Genomic DNA, 13,805 nt, shown 5'->3' with positions numbered 1-13,805 from the left:
AATGATAAATGATTGTTTCTGCTTTGTATTGCAAATACATATAGACCTTTGTTGTGCTATTCCAACTTGCTGACTTTTCTCTTGTTTTCTATGCTCAATAGCGCTAAAGGCGTCTGGACCGAAGAACAGGAGGACCAATTGCGTATGCTCTTTGAGGAGAATCAGCGTAATCCTGAAACTGATAAGGGTAAGTTGTCGCCACCTACTTCCTATAGTTAGTATAGTTGTTGTACATATATAAAATATAACTGTGCCGCCATAAATATCAGCTCAGCCTGGCGCGCCTAACCTCAAACTGCCAGCCCATAATCATTCATGCGCTCTGCTTAAAATCACAAATTTGTAATTGCATCCATCATAGAGTCCTTTGAATTGATTGCCGTCAAACGTCACCGCGCCCCACCTACTGTCACACAAATGTCAACATTATTCCTTCACTTATTCCGCCATTCGACTGTGTGCCGTTGCGCGGCGCTGGTGGTGCGGGGCGCAAGGCCTTTGTGTCCGTCGCGCATAATTGCGCACATCATTTGTGTCACATTGAGACAGTTTTAGCAATTCATTGAAATTGAGACGGCATTTTAGTTGTCTGCATGCCTGTGTGTGTATGTGTGTGTATGTTTGTGCATAGGTATGCGTTTTGTGGGTTTGGCGCATTGCGCAGTGGGCAGCAGGCAGGCAAGTGACGACACCAGCGCTGAAATGACAAACTAATATTTGTTTTTATTAAACTGTCACAAATGTCGAAATTAATGGGGTTGATGTTGGAGAAATAAATATTTGTGAATTGAGCAGGCGGAAGCAGTGGTTGATTTATTGTTTATTCAAATTGATTACGCCGGTGGAGTGAGATTTCTATACATTTTTTATAGCACTTTTTGATAATGCAATCGCTTTGGCTTCAGCACTCACTTGACACTGTTCTTCTTCTTCTTTGCTGGCGTAGACACCGCTTATACGGTTGTAGCTTGACACTCAACGTAATAAATTAGCTGGTTGCTGAAGTGACTTTTGATTATTAAAGTAATAAATATATTATAAATGTTTTAAATATTTTATAAATATTACTATGGCTTGTAGTTATTAACAATTAGGCAATTAATAGAGATAGATCCTGCATTGGAGCAAGCTAGTTAGAGATTGACTCCACCGCCACTCAACTATATTTATAACATTTTTGTCGATTAAAAATCTAAAAGTAGCAATAGGCTTATATAATCCCTCTTTATCAAAGTCTAATTGTAGGATGGTGCCTCTGGCTAGTTCATCTGTTTTACAGCTATCAAGATTATCACTATATTCTGGAGCACTTTTAAATTATCTTTATCTCCAAATGGGATATTCGATCCACTGAGAGATCATGGTATTCTTTCGCTATTTGATGAAACTTTAAGGATTTTAAAGTCGCTTGGCTGCCTGTATATATAAATATACATAAGTGTTTACATATTAATTTTCCAAAGTATACTGAAGATTTGTAACAAAAACATGTCTTTACTTTGACAGCTGATTTGACAGTTATCTCTCTAAAAAATAGTATACGTTTTTAAAGATACAGGGTGCTTCCAAATTGCTTTATTTCTACTAACACAAATATCTTCAATACTTAATAGTATAATAATTGGGCCCTAAAAACCCACTATTTTTATATCAAATTGAAGTGTTAATTGTAGATTGACCCAATTTAGATCCAATATTAACCAGATGGTTTAACTTGTTGCCATTTTGGAGGTCAATTTATATAGCCACACTCATAGAAACCCTAAAACTGGAATCGTCGATTTTCACAAGCTTCGCTAGGGGCGAAATTTTTCAGTAACATCAATTATCATATGTAGACAGGAAGAAGTAGTACTCACTCTATCCCAGAACTTTACTATAAAGTAAAAAAAAATAAAAATCTTCAAATTAAGCTTCCAAAGCTTCTTTCTGAATCTGTCGTCTTGACAATTCTTCTTCTATTGGCCAGAGCTGGTCATCTAGAAATCCATTCTTTACTAGCACCGCATGTGAACCCATTAGATAGGGTCCAATCTGCATACCTACAATTGCAACCAGATTAGCATTACATGGTTCGGAAAACCTTTTACGGTTCACTCTGACACAGGACAAGTTCTCTGCTGCACAGTTTTTGGTTGTTAACCTGCGCTTCCCGTGCTCACTAGAGGTATATAGGTTCAGCGCTGGAACCCACGAGGACAACGGATACAGACTCGCTTCCAATCATCTGAAATTGGGGTAAAGGCAGTCTCCGTAGCAAGCTCCTCGGTTTGCAATTTCCGGCGATTCCGCTGCGACTGACTGTGTTTTTTTAATAACACATTTACACGCTAATATTCATACTTCAGAGGAGAAAATTTCTAAAGCAGGCGCCACTCTTTGAAAGTACTAGGGCTGTTCGAGAAGTACTGTATCAAAACTAGATGGAATCGTCATTTAGAAATCACCAATCATCCATAACTATAAGAATCATCGCAGTATCTTCTACGATCGATCTGCCCGTTTCAGACCTTGGTTTGTTTCCGAGTCATCTATAGATCTTTTAACGGATTAATGGATCCAATGAAGTTTTCCAAGTGACCGATCTGACTTTTTCAGATCTTGGTTGGTTTCAGACTCTTTTATTGATCTTTTAACGGACTAATAGATCCGATGAAGTTTTACAGGTGAGTAAGTCCAGGCTTCTCTTTGGCAGCCCAAGCTTACCACTACCGTAAGAAGTTCCTATTCGAGGGCTTTTGTAACTATTCTATTCCATAATTTAGATCTAAAGTAGTTTTGGACAGAGCGTCTGCAATAATTTCTGTTCCTTTATTTTACTGAAGTATTCTACTGCTTAACTAACAAACCATATATGTATAACTCATTCTGATTTTCGAAAATATCAACATTTTAAATTCACCACAATTAACGGAATCATGAATTATATTTTCCGCAAAGATATTCCATATACTATATACACAGCTTGGTAAAATTTATCGGCAGTCAATGCCACAGCCACTTAGTCAGGCGATTAGCAACTGAACTCACCCGCACAAATTTTAGAACTTCAAATCTCCATACACAGAGGAATAACGGCATACATACACACTTAGATTTGAGCGCATAAACACCTTCCTTATCAATCTTACTGGTTGGCAGCCGTCGCCAGTGACGCGCAAAAAAACCGAAGCCGAAACCGAAACCGCAACCTCAACAACTAGCGAATGCCAAAGTAGACGACACTTTCAACAAATGCGCCAACAAGCGTTAACAACAGCAACTACTTACATAGTTGCATATAGTTGGTGGAGGCCCAACAACAATAACTACTTGACCACAAGCCGAAAAATGCTTCATCACTTCGTCACTTTTTCTAATTCGCAACCATTTAGTTGGTGAAAAGGGTTTACCGTAGTTGAAGCCTGTGGTGAGGGCGCATTTTGGCAAATTAAATTTAAATCCCTCCTTAAACGCTCGGTTTGGATGTGAAGGAGGGAAATGAGTTTTTTGTGGGACAAGTGTTGTGAAAGTGCATGGGGGCTGATTGATTTGTAGGCGACACTCGTTGATTTAGGAAATAGTTTTGTTATATTACCCCAAACTCTTACGCATTTGTCTTTGCAGATGTGATTGATTGGATATTGGAGCATCTGAATGAGAAGACACGCACGCGGCGCATGGTGCTTAAGAAGATGAAGGAAATGGGTCTGGTATTCAAGGCACCGACAAAGCGTACGACTGCCAGTGCGGCCAACAAGAAGCTATGGTCTACAGAGGAAGATGAAGAACTGCAAAGTCTCTACGACGAACATCGTCTGGAGGACGGTAAGTTTTTTGGGAAAAGACTTTCTAAACACATTACTTATTTGATCGCCCTGCACTTGCAGATTGCTTGCAACGCATCATCAACGAATTCGTAGATCGCCGCACGAAACGTCAGATAATACAACGTCTGCTGCAACTGCACATAATCGCAGATAAATCGGAGATTATGCCGAAGAAGAAACCGAAACGCAAGTCGAAGAAGGCAAGTGCCAATTCGGAAGGCAGTGACAACGAGGGTGAATACATGGATGAACCGCAATTTGGCGAACTTCTATCGCCCAGTGGTCCTAAGGCCTCCAAGACGTCGAAGAAGAAGAAGAAGGATAAATTGAAGAAGAATAAGAACAAGTTGGCGGCGACGGCTAAACCTGCCAAACCGGTGAAGCGTAAGATCGTGCGTACGCCACTCGATGTGGGTACTGTGAAGGCGCTGATTGCACAAGTTGCCGATAAATATCAGGAGGCCATTGATTGGTTGAAGGAATGCCTTGACGATGCAGCCGAAGATACCGAAGAACCCGGTGAAGAAGATGATGGAGTGCCATTGGTGCCGCTGCAAGAGATCGCACGTGAAGCGATGGAGAATACGGATTTCCAAAAGATCATCGTAGCTTTGGGTATACAGCCACCATTGTTGGGTACAGAAAGCTATTGGCGAATACCAGTCTATCTTAATTCAGCTGACTTGAAGTTCCGTGCGAAAATCGTAGCTGGCGAAGAGATCGACATCGATATGGAAGGTGTAGAGGAGGAGGGTGCTGATACGGAAACGGCAGTGGAGGTCGCTAGCGGAGACGAGTCGGATGATGATGATGATGACGATGATGAGTCAGATAGCGATTCCGACAGCGATGCTGGCGGTGCTGCAAGGCAGGACAGTGAAAGCGAGGAAGATTTCTTTGATAACTTCGCCGAAAAACATAAGAAACGCATGGCCGCAATGGATGACTTTGTCGAGAAGCGTGCGCAAAAAATGCGCAGCATAATGTTTAACAAAAGCGATGAAGAGGATACTGAGCGTGCGGGTATTGGACAAAAGAAGAAGCGTGAACGTAAAAGCAAAGCAAGCAAAGGTGAAAAGGTGGATAAAAACTCCGACAACGATGCAACTGAGGTTGATGAAATCGTAAAAAAACTCGACAAAAAGCGGCGACAAGCAGCCATCAGTAGTGATGATGATGATGATGATGATGATGATGATGATGAGGCCGCAAAGTCAACCGTTGTAAAGCAATCCGATGTTGTGAGCGATTTATTCGATCAACTGAAATCACAAACCGCCAAGAAGAAACGTGAGGCAACCACTTACACCGAAGAAATGGACGAGCTTAATTTCAATTCAGAAGACTACCGCAAGCGGCTGCTTGAGCTTGGCGACAGCGATGAAGATGACGACGAAGACGCCGCAGCAACGACCAGCAACACCAACAAGACGCGCATGCGGCGCGCTAATATAATTGACTCCGATAGCGAAGAAGATGATAGCGCCAATGTAAATGATGAAATGAACAAGGGCGTCAATGAAGACAGCAAAGGCGCAAACGATAATGGTGTTGTAGACGACAAAGAGGTTGCGGCTGAAGATGATGACGGTGTAAGCGGTTTGGATGCTGGCATTGTTAGCACAGAAGGAAATCAAGCACCTGCTGATGACATCATCACAACGTCTAACAGCACAGGACCTGTTGATGAGCTTGCAGCACACACAACAACAAATAAACGAAAACGTAACATTTTGGACGATAGCGATGAGGAATATGACACCACCATTGGGAAACAGCCCGATAGCGAGGAAGAGGATGCATTCATCATGCGGCGGAAACCAACTAAGGAGGAACAACAACGTTTAGACAGCGGAGAGGAGCCAGCCAAACGACGTCGTCTCGCTATCATCGACGACGATGACGATGATGAGTAGATGATTGCAGCTGCAAAGTTCCAAGGATCCGTTCATCGCACATTACATAATTTGTAATTCTGAATTAATTTTGAATTAAATGTTTATTTACTTTTTATCATCATATTTATGTCCATTATTTGCCGAATTCGTTTGTTAGTAGAATAGCATAAGATATGTATGTATATCCTTGTATGTACTATCATAATTGTTTGAATTATATCTTCATTTTCATTAAAATTAAATAAAAGTTGAAAAAATGATTAAAAAAGTTTAAAAGTTTTTTATGTATTTATTTATTTATTATATTTTTCTGATACGAAGCTATAATCCTGGCGATTCTTTGAAATATCTGTACAATACATTTCTGTCATCTGTTGTTGTTTTGCAGCGCCAGAAAACATTTCTGAAGTAATTTGGCGTAATGCTGCCGATTTGTCAATCCTTGGCCTTATAAAAATCCTAAAAATCCGGGTCCGTTCCGAAAAAAAATTAGTTTGTTTTCTAAACCAGCACCCTGCATATCTTGGACAATAATTTTGTATCAAAAAAATGCATCCTGCTGTTTACGGTACCCAGGAAACTACATTTTCGAACATATCTGAAAATGCGCCTAAAAGTATGCAGCATCAAAAATATTTAATGCTCTGCATCCGGTGACATATTATGTCAACTTTTACGTGTGCGCCTAAAAGTATGCAATAAACTTGTCACTCATACACATCCTGCCAAGCGCTCAGATAAAATTAACCATGCCCTAATTTGGCAAATCGTACTAGGCGCCCAGAAGTGACAAGCAAGTAGCTGTAGAAAGGTTTTTCTGCAATATCTCGAAAACCAGTAGCGGTATAATTTTTTTGACAATTTCTTGCTGAGTGCCATCGCTTGGGCAACATTTCTGCATAAGAATTTTTTACCTACCTCATGCCGCTAGCTCATTAAAGTCAATTTCAGTACACAAAGCGACAATTTGTAGAATATTCATTGAAATATCTTTGCAATAGGTTGAGGAAAAACATTTTTTTAAATGCTCACAGCCTAGATTATCGTTTGGATCACATGTTTACATTAAAAATTTCGAGCATACATCGTGTGGTGGCTTCGGAAAATCGATTTTTTTTTATTGAATTCGATAAATTAGTACTACTCAAAATTCCTTAGTGAAATGAGATATTCGAATGAGCCATTTATTTTCATTAAGCTGAGCAACACTTGTGCTACAAAATGTTTTAGCCTCATTCTTCCGGCAGCTCAGAATAAACCATTACGCTAAGTGACATGTAAGCAGGCGTTTCATCATGGAACGACTTACGCTTGAACGATATTCATTATTGGATAATATTCGACCAAATAGACCACGCCCAGCACGCAGTAAAAAACTAAAGCAGCCGCAGGTTTGGGTGTACACGAAGACCATGGAGAGGCGATTCGGCGCCGTTCGCAGCAACTCGGACTCTCGTATGATCCTAAATCTTAAATTGGAAGCTTAAAAAGGCAGCTGGTGCAAGAACTGAACCCGTTCAAACTTCCCAGGTAAGATCGCTTCGTTTTGTAGGCTTTTAAAAAGCTCCAAGAAGATCCGACACTTTCGATCCAAATTTTGTTCAGCGATCAGGCCCATTTCTGGCTCAATGGACAAAAGAGCATCCTGAAATGATTCAAGAGCTGCCATTTCATTCAGAAAAACCAACGGTTTGGTGTGTTTTGTGGACCGATGGAATCATCGTCTATATTTCTTTGAAAATGATACCGTTGAGAACGTAACCGGCAATGATGACCATTATAGCGCCATGATAATCGACTATTTGATGCCTAAAATTTAAGCTTGTGATCTCGAAGACGTTTGGTTTCAAAAGGCCGGAAACTTCGGTGAACAGACGGTTGACCACTAAGATCGTTCGATATTTTCCTGTGCGGATAAGTAAAATCTAAAGTCTATGCGATCATTCACGCTTCGATTCAGGCCATGGAGCAAAATATCATGCGTTTCATTCGCCAATTACCAGTCGAAATGCTCAAACGAGTCATCGAAAATTGGACTCAGTGAATGACCATCTGAGACCTTGGCGCGGACAACATTTGAAAGATATAATCTTCAAAAAGTAAATGCCAAAGAATGTTCTATCGAATGATAATAAACATTTCTTATTAAATTTGAAATTTCTGTGTTTTTTTCTAAAAAAAAAAAAAAAGTAGGGAACCTCGAAATGGTTCAATTCTTATTTTTGTAAATTTATTTTGAATAATTATGGCATGTAATTTGATAGCGCTTTGGTTTATCCCTACTTTTGGCTATAAATTGGAAACGTTAATGAGATTTAGGAATGAGACTCTTAATCCCCATTAAGCTAGGCAACTCTTTTGCAACAAAAAATTTCAAACACACTCTTCCGAAACCATTACGTTAATTTGTTGGATTGTACCAGGCGCTCAGAAGTGACAAGTAGGTAACCACTGTATGTATGAATATGTCTCGAATATATCGGCATCAAAATTTTTTACACACCCCGGAGCACCAGCTTGGAAAAGTGAATGTTTTGAGACAAGTTCCAAAATATTTATTGAAACATACAACAAAAAATCTTTTAGATAATTATATACATATATTTTTTATTCATAATGCATTACTATAATTTCCGCAAGAATACTTCACACAATATTTGCTTAAAAATTATCACTATTGCATTAATGTTTTACAATTAATTCATTACAAAGCGTTTTGCATAAAAATGGCGGTGAAAATTAAAATCTACAAGAGTCATTTTGTTAAAAAAAATCGCATGCGATATTTATGCAAAACTCTTTGCACATTCTCTTTTTATAACTAATAACTATAGACTAAATGGTATTCAGCAAATTTAGCATACACATACTCGAACATGCTTACATATGTATATAATATTGTATGTACGTATGTATATGTTTTATGCTTTTGCTTTAGTCACTATTGTTTTGCATAGTATGTGTGTACTGTATGCATGGGTTAGTCAAATGTGGGTACAAACGTTTGATACAAACATTCGTATCATAGGCGACTACATAGTTTTGTATATTATGTGCATATGCGTATGTATGTATTTTCTTTACTTATCTCTTACTAATACTAAAATGATAGTTTATGAATTATATAATAGTTGCGTATATATGTATGTATGTTTCTATGCTGATCGCTGGTGGCAGTTTTCGGCAGTAAAATGGCGCGAAATATCGGTCGCTAACTGACATATGGCCTGTTGTTGATATACATATATGTATGTATGTGTATAGGTATACATCTATGTATCTATGTATTATATGAAGAGTAGATTCATATGTGGGCAATTGATGGCAAGCCCTGAGTTGAGGCGATGAAATCTTGTAACTTTGAAGTCTATTGGAGATTATTCTTAACGGTTTTCGAAAAGAGAAAATTGTAGTTGTTGGCTTGATGTGACGTGGCTGTGGGCAGTGTTTGGTAGTTGTGAACTTTTGCGTGGCTGTGACAAAAATTTGAGGATCGTTTAAATTAAATAAATGTAATAGTTTGTATTTAGACTTAACTAGCGAGCGCGCTACTTACTAACTAATGAAAGCTGTGTGAATTTTAAATTCATAAATTTTTCGTTAATATTAGGAATATTTTTGTTTTATCAATAGTCACTAATTACAAATACAATTTGAATGGCAATACAACAACAGAAGGGCGCATAGTGAAAAAAGTATTTTTTCTGGCATTTTTTCATCTAATTTTTTCAATAAATTTGGTGGCGAAGCGGCACACATATTTGACGTTACTACACAGTAGTAATCGTATTGGAGTTTTCACTTGCCACATGCAACAAAATGACACTAAAAATATTTCCACAACTTTGGAAACCTAAATGCCCTTCCAATTATGCGCTACAATGGTCGCTGCACGATCATTACATAAGTAACGGCAAGCGACCCACTCACTGGACACATACACACAGAAAATGATTTAGCCACGCCACGTCAAGAGACTCCAGCCGCGCTTGGCCGGTTGCGGTGTTGTATTGGCTGCTATTTGTTGTGGTTGTTGTTTGCTTTCGTCGAAAACGTATACTTCGGTGGCGACATCGCCATTACCATTTTGTTGTTGTTGCTTTTGTGCCTCCTGCTGCAATTGTTGCTCACTCAAATTGGGATTGGTCAGGTAGGTCCTCAGAATGGTGTGCTTCTGTACGGACCTCTGGAATTCGCTTGTGGACGGGCGATATGCCTCGAGCTTGTTCTTGTATTTGTTGCTGCTGCCACCGGTCTGAGTTGTGTACGTCTTGTGGCCACTTGTGCTTGTTGTTGTTGTAGCCTTGTGTAGTGTGGCGCTAAACGCGGAATTTGTTGTTGCGGTCTTACGCTGACCAAATGTGTGCGTCGCCTGTTTGGAAGAATACACAGAAGAAGAGGAGGAGGAGGAAGAGGAAGAGGAAGAAGAAGAAGAAGAGGTTGATGTTGTAGCTGGTTGCGTTGCATATGGGATTTTTTTGTTGTTGCTAGTTTGTTTGTACTCATACGTGTCAATGGCGTTGGCGCTAACAACTGGCGCTACCGATGGTGCGCATAAGCCCTGATAACGCGCTGACGATCGCAAGCCATATGTCGCACATGATGGCTTACCTACCTGATACGGATTATAACCGACGACGTTTCCACTAAAATGAGAAAATTAAAAATTGTTATTTTGGCGTTAATGTGAGTTTATGTAGTTGTGTTTGAAAAAAAGTTGAGGGGTATGTGTATTTTTAAAGGTATTCTTAACTGATACCTGGGTTATTTGGTTGAAAAAATAAAAAAAACGAATTTGATCTCGTTCCTCTATGAAGGGGTTATAGACACTTGTGCATTTCCAGAAACTCAAAGTCGATTTTTTGCTTATGTATCTTACGATATAATGGAAACCATATTGAAACAAAATTTGAGTTTTGATTATGAAATGTTTATACATATATTGGTTATATCTGACAGCGTAAGCTGAAATTTTTATGCTACATATATGTAGGTTTGTAATATGATGTACTAAATCGCAAGCAAAAAAAAAAAAATTAAAGCTGAAAAAGCTTCCTCGCCGCTAAAGAGTTTTATTCGGAAGTTCTGCTGGATAAAGGCTACGGAAAGAAAGGAGTTAATCTTTCACAATTAATCACCGATTATTAAAACAGTTTAAATTCATAAAAGCAAAAATTCACAACAAATGCGTTTCTCTGACTTGCAAGTGGATAAAACCCCTTAATTCATCCTTTTTTGAGCCAAAATTTGACTGAAAAATTACAGTTGTATTTTCTTTAATAGAAGAAGAATTCAAAAGATTTTAACCAAAAAAAGACAAGACTTAATGATTGATTGAAAAAAATCTCATCTTTTGCGATGGATTTTTCAAGAACTAGTAACTGTCAAGCTATTTAAAAGCTTTTTTAAGTTATTGCATGCGTAATGCCTTATTTCAATCATGACGTCACACTTTCATGTCAAACGCGCTTCACAATAGAAACGGAATGAAACTGTCACATCATCATACCACCATTCTTGGAAGAAAACAGAAGTATTCGAAAATGTCAAGAAAATAGAGTCCGAAAATCAGACCATCAGAAGTAGAGTGTTAGAAATATCAATTAGAAATTGATAGTACAAATTTCAGTTGGTGTTTTGAGAGTTGAATTTACTTCTAAAATAATGCAATTTGTTAAAAATAAATTCCGGCTGAGGACTATAGCGAAAGTTTGAGTTAAACATCGTATTTTTGTAAAAATTTACGAATAAAATTTACTAAACGAAAAAAACCTTTCAGTTTTATTAAAATTTAGTTAAACCTTGTCTTAATAGCTAAGTATTCAAATTACTTAATTTCTTTTACTTACCCTGGTCCATAATTACAAACGTACAGCTTGTTGTATTTAGTTGAGTCTTTGTATTCAGAGAAACCACAACCAACTAAACTTGTTTCACCCCAGACCAGCTGAAAAGATAGGCAGAATATAATTAGTAAATTGAAATAAATGCAATTTAAGCTTAAAGTATGGCAATAAACCAAAATTCTGTTATGAAAATCGAAGAACTGAACTTGTGTAATATTTATGAAAAAGGGTTTCACTTGAAAATTTAATAAAAAAATAAAATCAAGGGATATCTTATGGAACAAACATGCTTAACATACCCGAAATGGCCTTATCTCAAAAATTTAAAAATTAAAGGAAACTAGTCTATGTTTCCTTTTACTTGAAATACATATACTTCAATTCTGATAAGCGTATAATTCAATAAATATGGACATTATATTAAGTAACTGGTACCAAATGTGATTGTTCGATTATCGTAGCACTCTTCTCTCTACACTGATTTGCTCTAAAGTCTTTCCTTGTTCCAAAAATTTGTGTTTTTCTACTATAATGGGCAATTCAAATAAATGTCCTTTTTTCAATAGTCCTTTTAACAAATTTCTTTAAAAATGGTACCCCGGAGAGGACGTAACCGTGAATGCCGACCCTTACCGCGCCGTTATATCCGACTATTTGATGCCTTAAATTGAAGCTCGAGATCCCAGCGACATTTGGTTTCAACGAGACAACTCTACACATCACAAATTAATCAATTTTTTGAGAAAACACTACGGTGCGCAGATAATTTCACGTTTTCGGGATATGTAAAGTCTAGTCCATGAGGACAATCCCACTTCGATTCATGCCTTGGAGCAAAACATCACCCGTGACATTCGCCATTTACCAGTCGAAATGCTCGAACAATTTACTCAACGGATGGACTATCTGAGACGTAGCCTCGACCAATATTTGAAAGAGATAATCCTTAAAAAATAAATGCCAAGGAATGTTCTTTGAATGATAATAAACATTTCCTCTTAAATTTGAAGTTTATACGTCTTTTCTTTAAAAAAGGCTCTACTTTTCCACCTCAAAATGGATCACCCTTTATTTACAATTTTGTGCAGCATATTTAATTTTATAACATTAGTACTTCTTTTCACCCACTATCCACTCTCTTACCTGAGAGTAATGACCAGTCTTCGGTGACCAAGCATCGCCAAATGAGTACTTTTGCACTTCATTGAACCAGCTTTGGATGCGTGATGGAAAATCGCCGTCGGAGGCATCGAGCGGGGCTGTGCTCCAAATAATCGCCAAGTTCTGACCCATAGTGAAGCGATCTGTTGTGATGAAGATGTTGACCAGTGGTGAATCCAACGGTGGCGCACAAAACAGCAAACAGCGAACGGGAACATTAGCGGGAGAAGAGCAGCAATGGAGATAAGCAGAGTGACAAAAATTGTGTGTGTTTGGAAGAATAAAAGAAAAGTAAAATCAAGTTAATAACAGTTTGTCACATAATGCGAAATTATTCAACTCAGTGCAACATATAACGGTTAAGACACACAAAACGTTCTCTGTACGAGGAACATAGACATGCAATTTTAGTTACAATTTGGTGTTTTTGGGTTGATTTTTGTTTATGTTTTTGAAGTTTTGATATTAGAAAACAAGAGTTGCGGTTATTTAACAAAAATATTATGTCATGAGTAGGTTAGATACACGCCTGTGGTGAATGTGGTACACTTAGTTGCCCTTGGAATGAACGAACTTTTGTCCGGTTGCGGATTGGAGTTTATTTACTTTTTTGTATTTTTTTGAAAGTTTTTTAACTTTTTTGGGCTTTTATTTAACTTTTTTTACCTTTTCGAGATTTATTTTGAAATTTTATTTAATTTTTTTTTTATTTTAATTTCTTGCATTTTTTACGATTTTTTTTAAATACCCACGTATTGGTTTGCGCCCAAACGGTGCTTGCATGCATGCGGCGTGCTGGGAATTTGATATATTAGACTGTTGGTATGGACGATTTCTGGAGTGTAAGATTAATTAAACGTTATGATTTATGTGGATATGGATGATTACGGTTACTTTTTGTTTTATATGGTGGTTTCACATTCTCTAAGATTGAGAGGAATTACATATACATATATTATATATATACATATATACTTTTTTTCTATATTTTATGAAGCGTTTTTCCTTTTGCAATAAATTTGTATTTGCTTGGTTTTTAGTATTATATGCTTATTTGTGAATCAGTTTTTCATGCTGTTAATTACACATGT

The 13,805-nt window shown here is 37.7% G+C and overlaps 2 protein-coding genes across 2 annotated transcripts in view; one reads left to right on the top strand and one right to left on the bottom strand.

The window, feature by feature from the left end:
• LOC120782568 (protein timeless homolog) overlaps positions 1–5,876 on the top strand; it is a 495,677-nt gene extending 489,801 nt beyond the window's left edge. The window contains exons 16-18 of the mRNA XM_040114906.1: positions 102–187; positions 3,607–3,807; positions 3,870–5,876. Of these exons, the coding sequence (XP_039970840.1) occupies positions 102–187; positions 3,607–3,807; positions 3,870–5,725 (2,143 nt within the window). The 3' untranslated portion in view covers positions 5,726–5,876. The remainder of the gene's footprint in view (positions 1–101; positions 188–3,606; positions 3,808–3,869) is intronic.
• A 2,471-nt stretch (positions 5,877–8,347) lies between these two features.
• Positions 8,348–13,805, bottom strand: part of LOC120766746 (cysteine-rich secretory protein LCCL domain-containing 2) — a 29,996-nt gene continuing 24,538 nt past the window's right edge. The window contains exons 3-5 of the mRNA XM_040092416.1: positions 12,697–12,857; positions 11,557–11,654; positions 8,348–10,353 (exon numbers count right to left, since the gene is read on the bottom strand). Coding sequence (XP_039948350.1) covers positions 9,663–10,353; positions 11,557–11,654; positions 12,697–12,857 — 950 coding nt within the window. The 3' untranslated portion in view covers positions 8,348–9,662. The remainder of the gene's footprint in view (positions 10,354–11,556; positions 11,655–12,696; positions 12,858–13,805) is intronic.

This window comes from Bactrocera tryoni, chromosome 1, assembly GCF_016617805.1.
Source record: "Bactrocera tryoni isolate S06 chromosome 1, CSIRO_BtryS06_freeze2, whole genome shotgun sequence".
Lineage (NCBI taxonomy): Eukaryota > Metazoa > Arthropoda > Insecta > Diptera > Tephritidae > Bactrocera > Bactrocera tryoni.
Note: the sequence above shows the minus strand (reverse complement) of the source record. Positions and strands in the feature narration are given on the sequence as shown.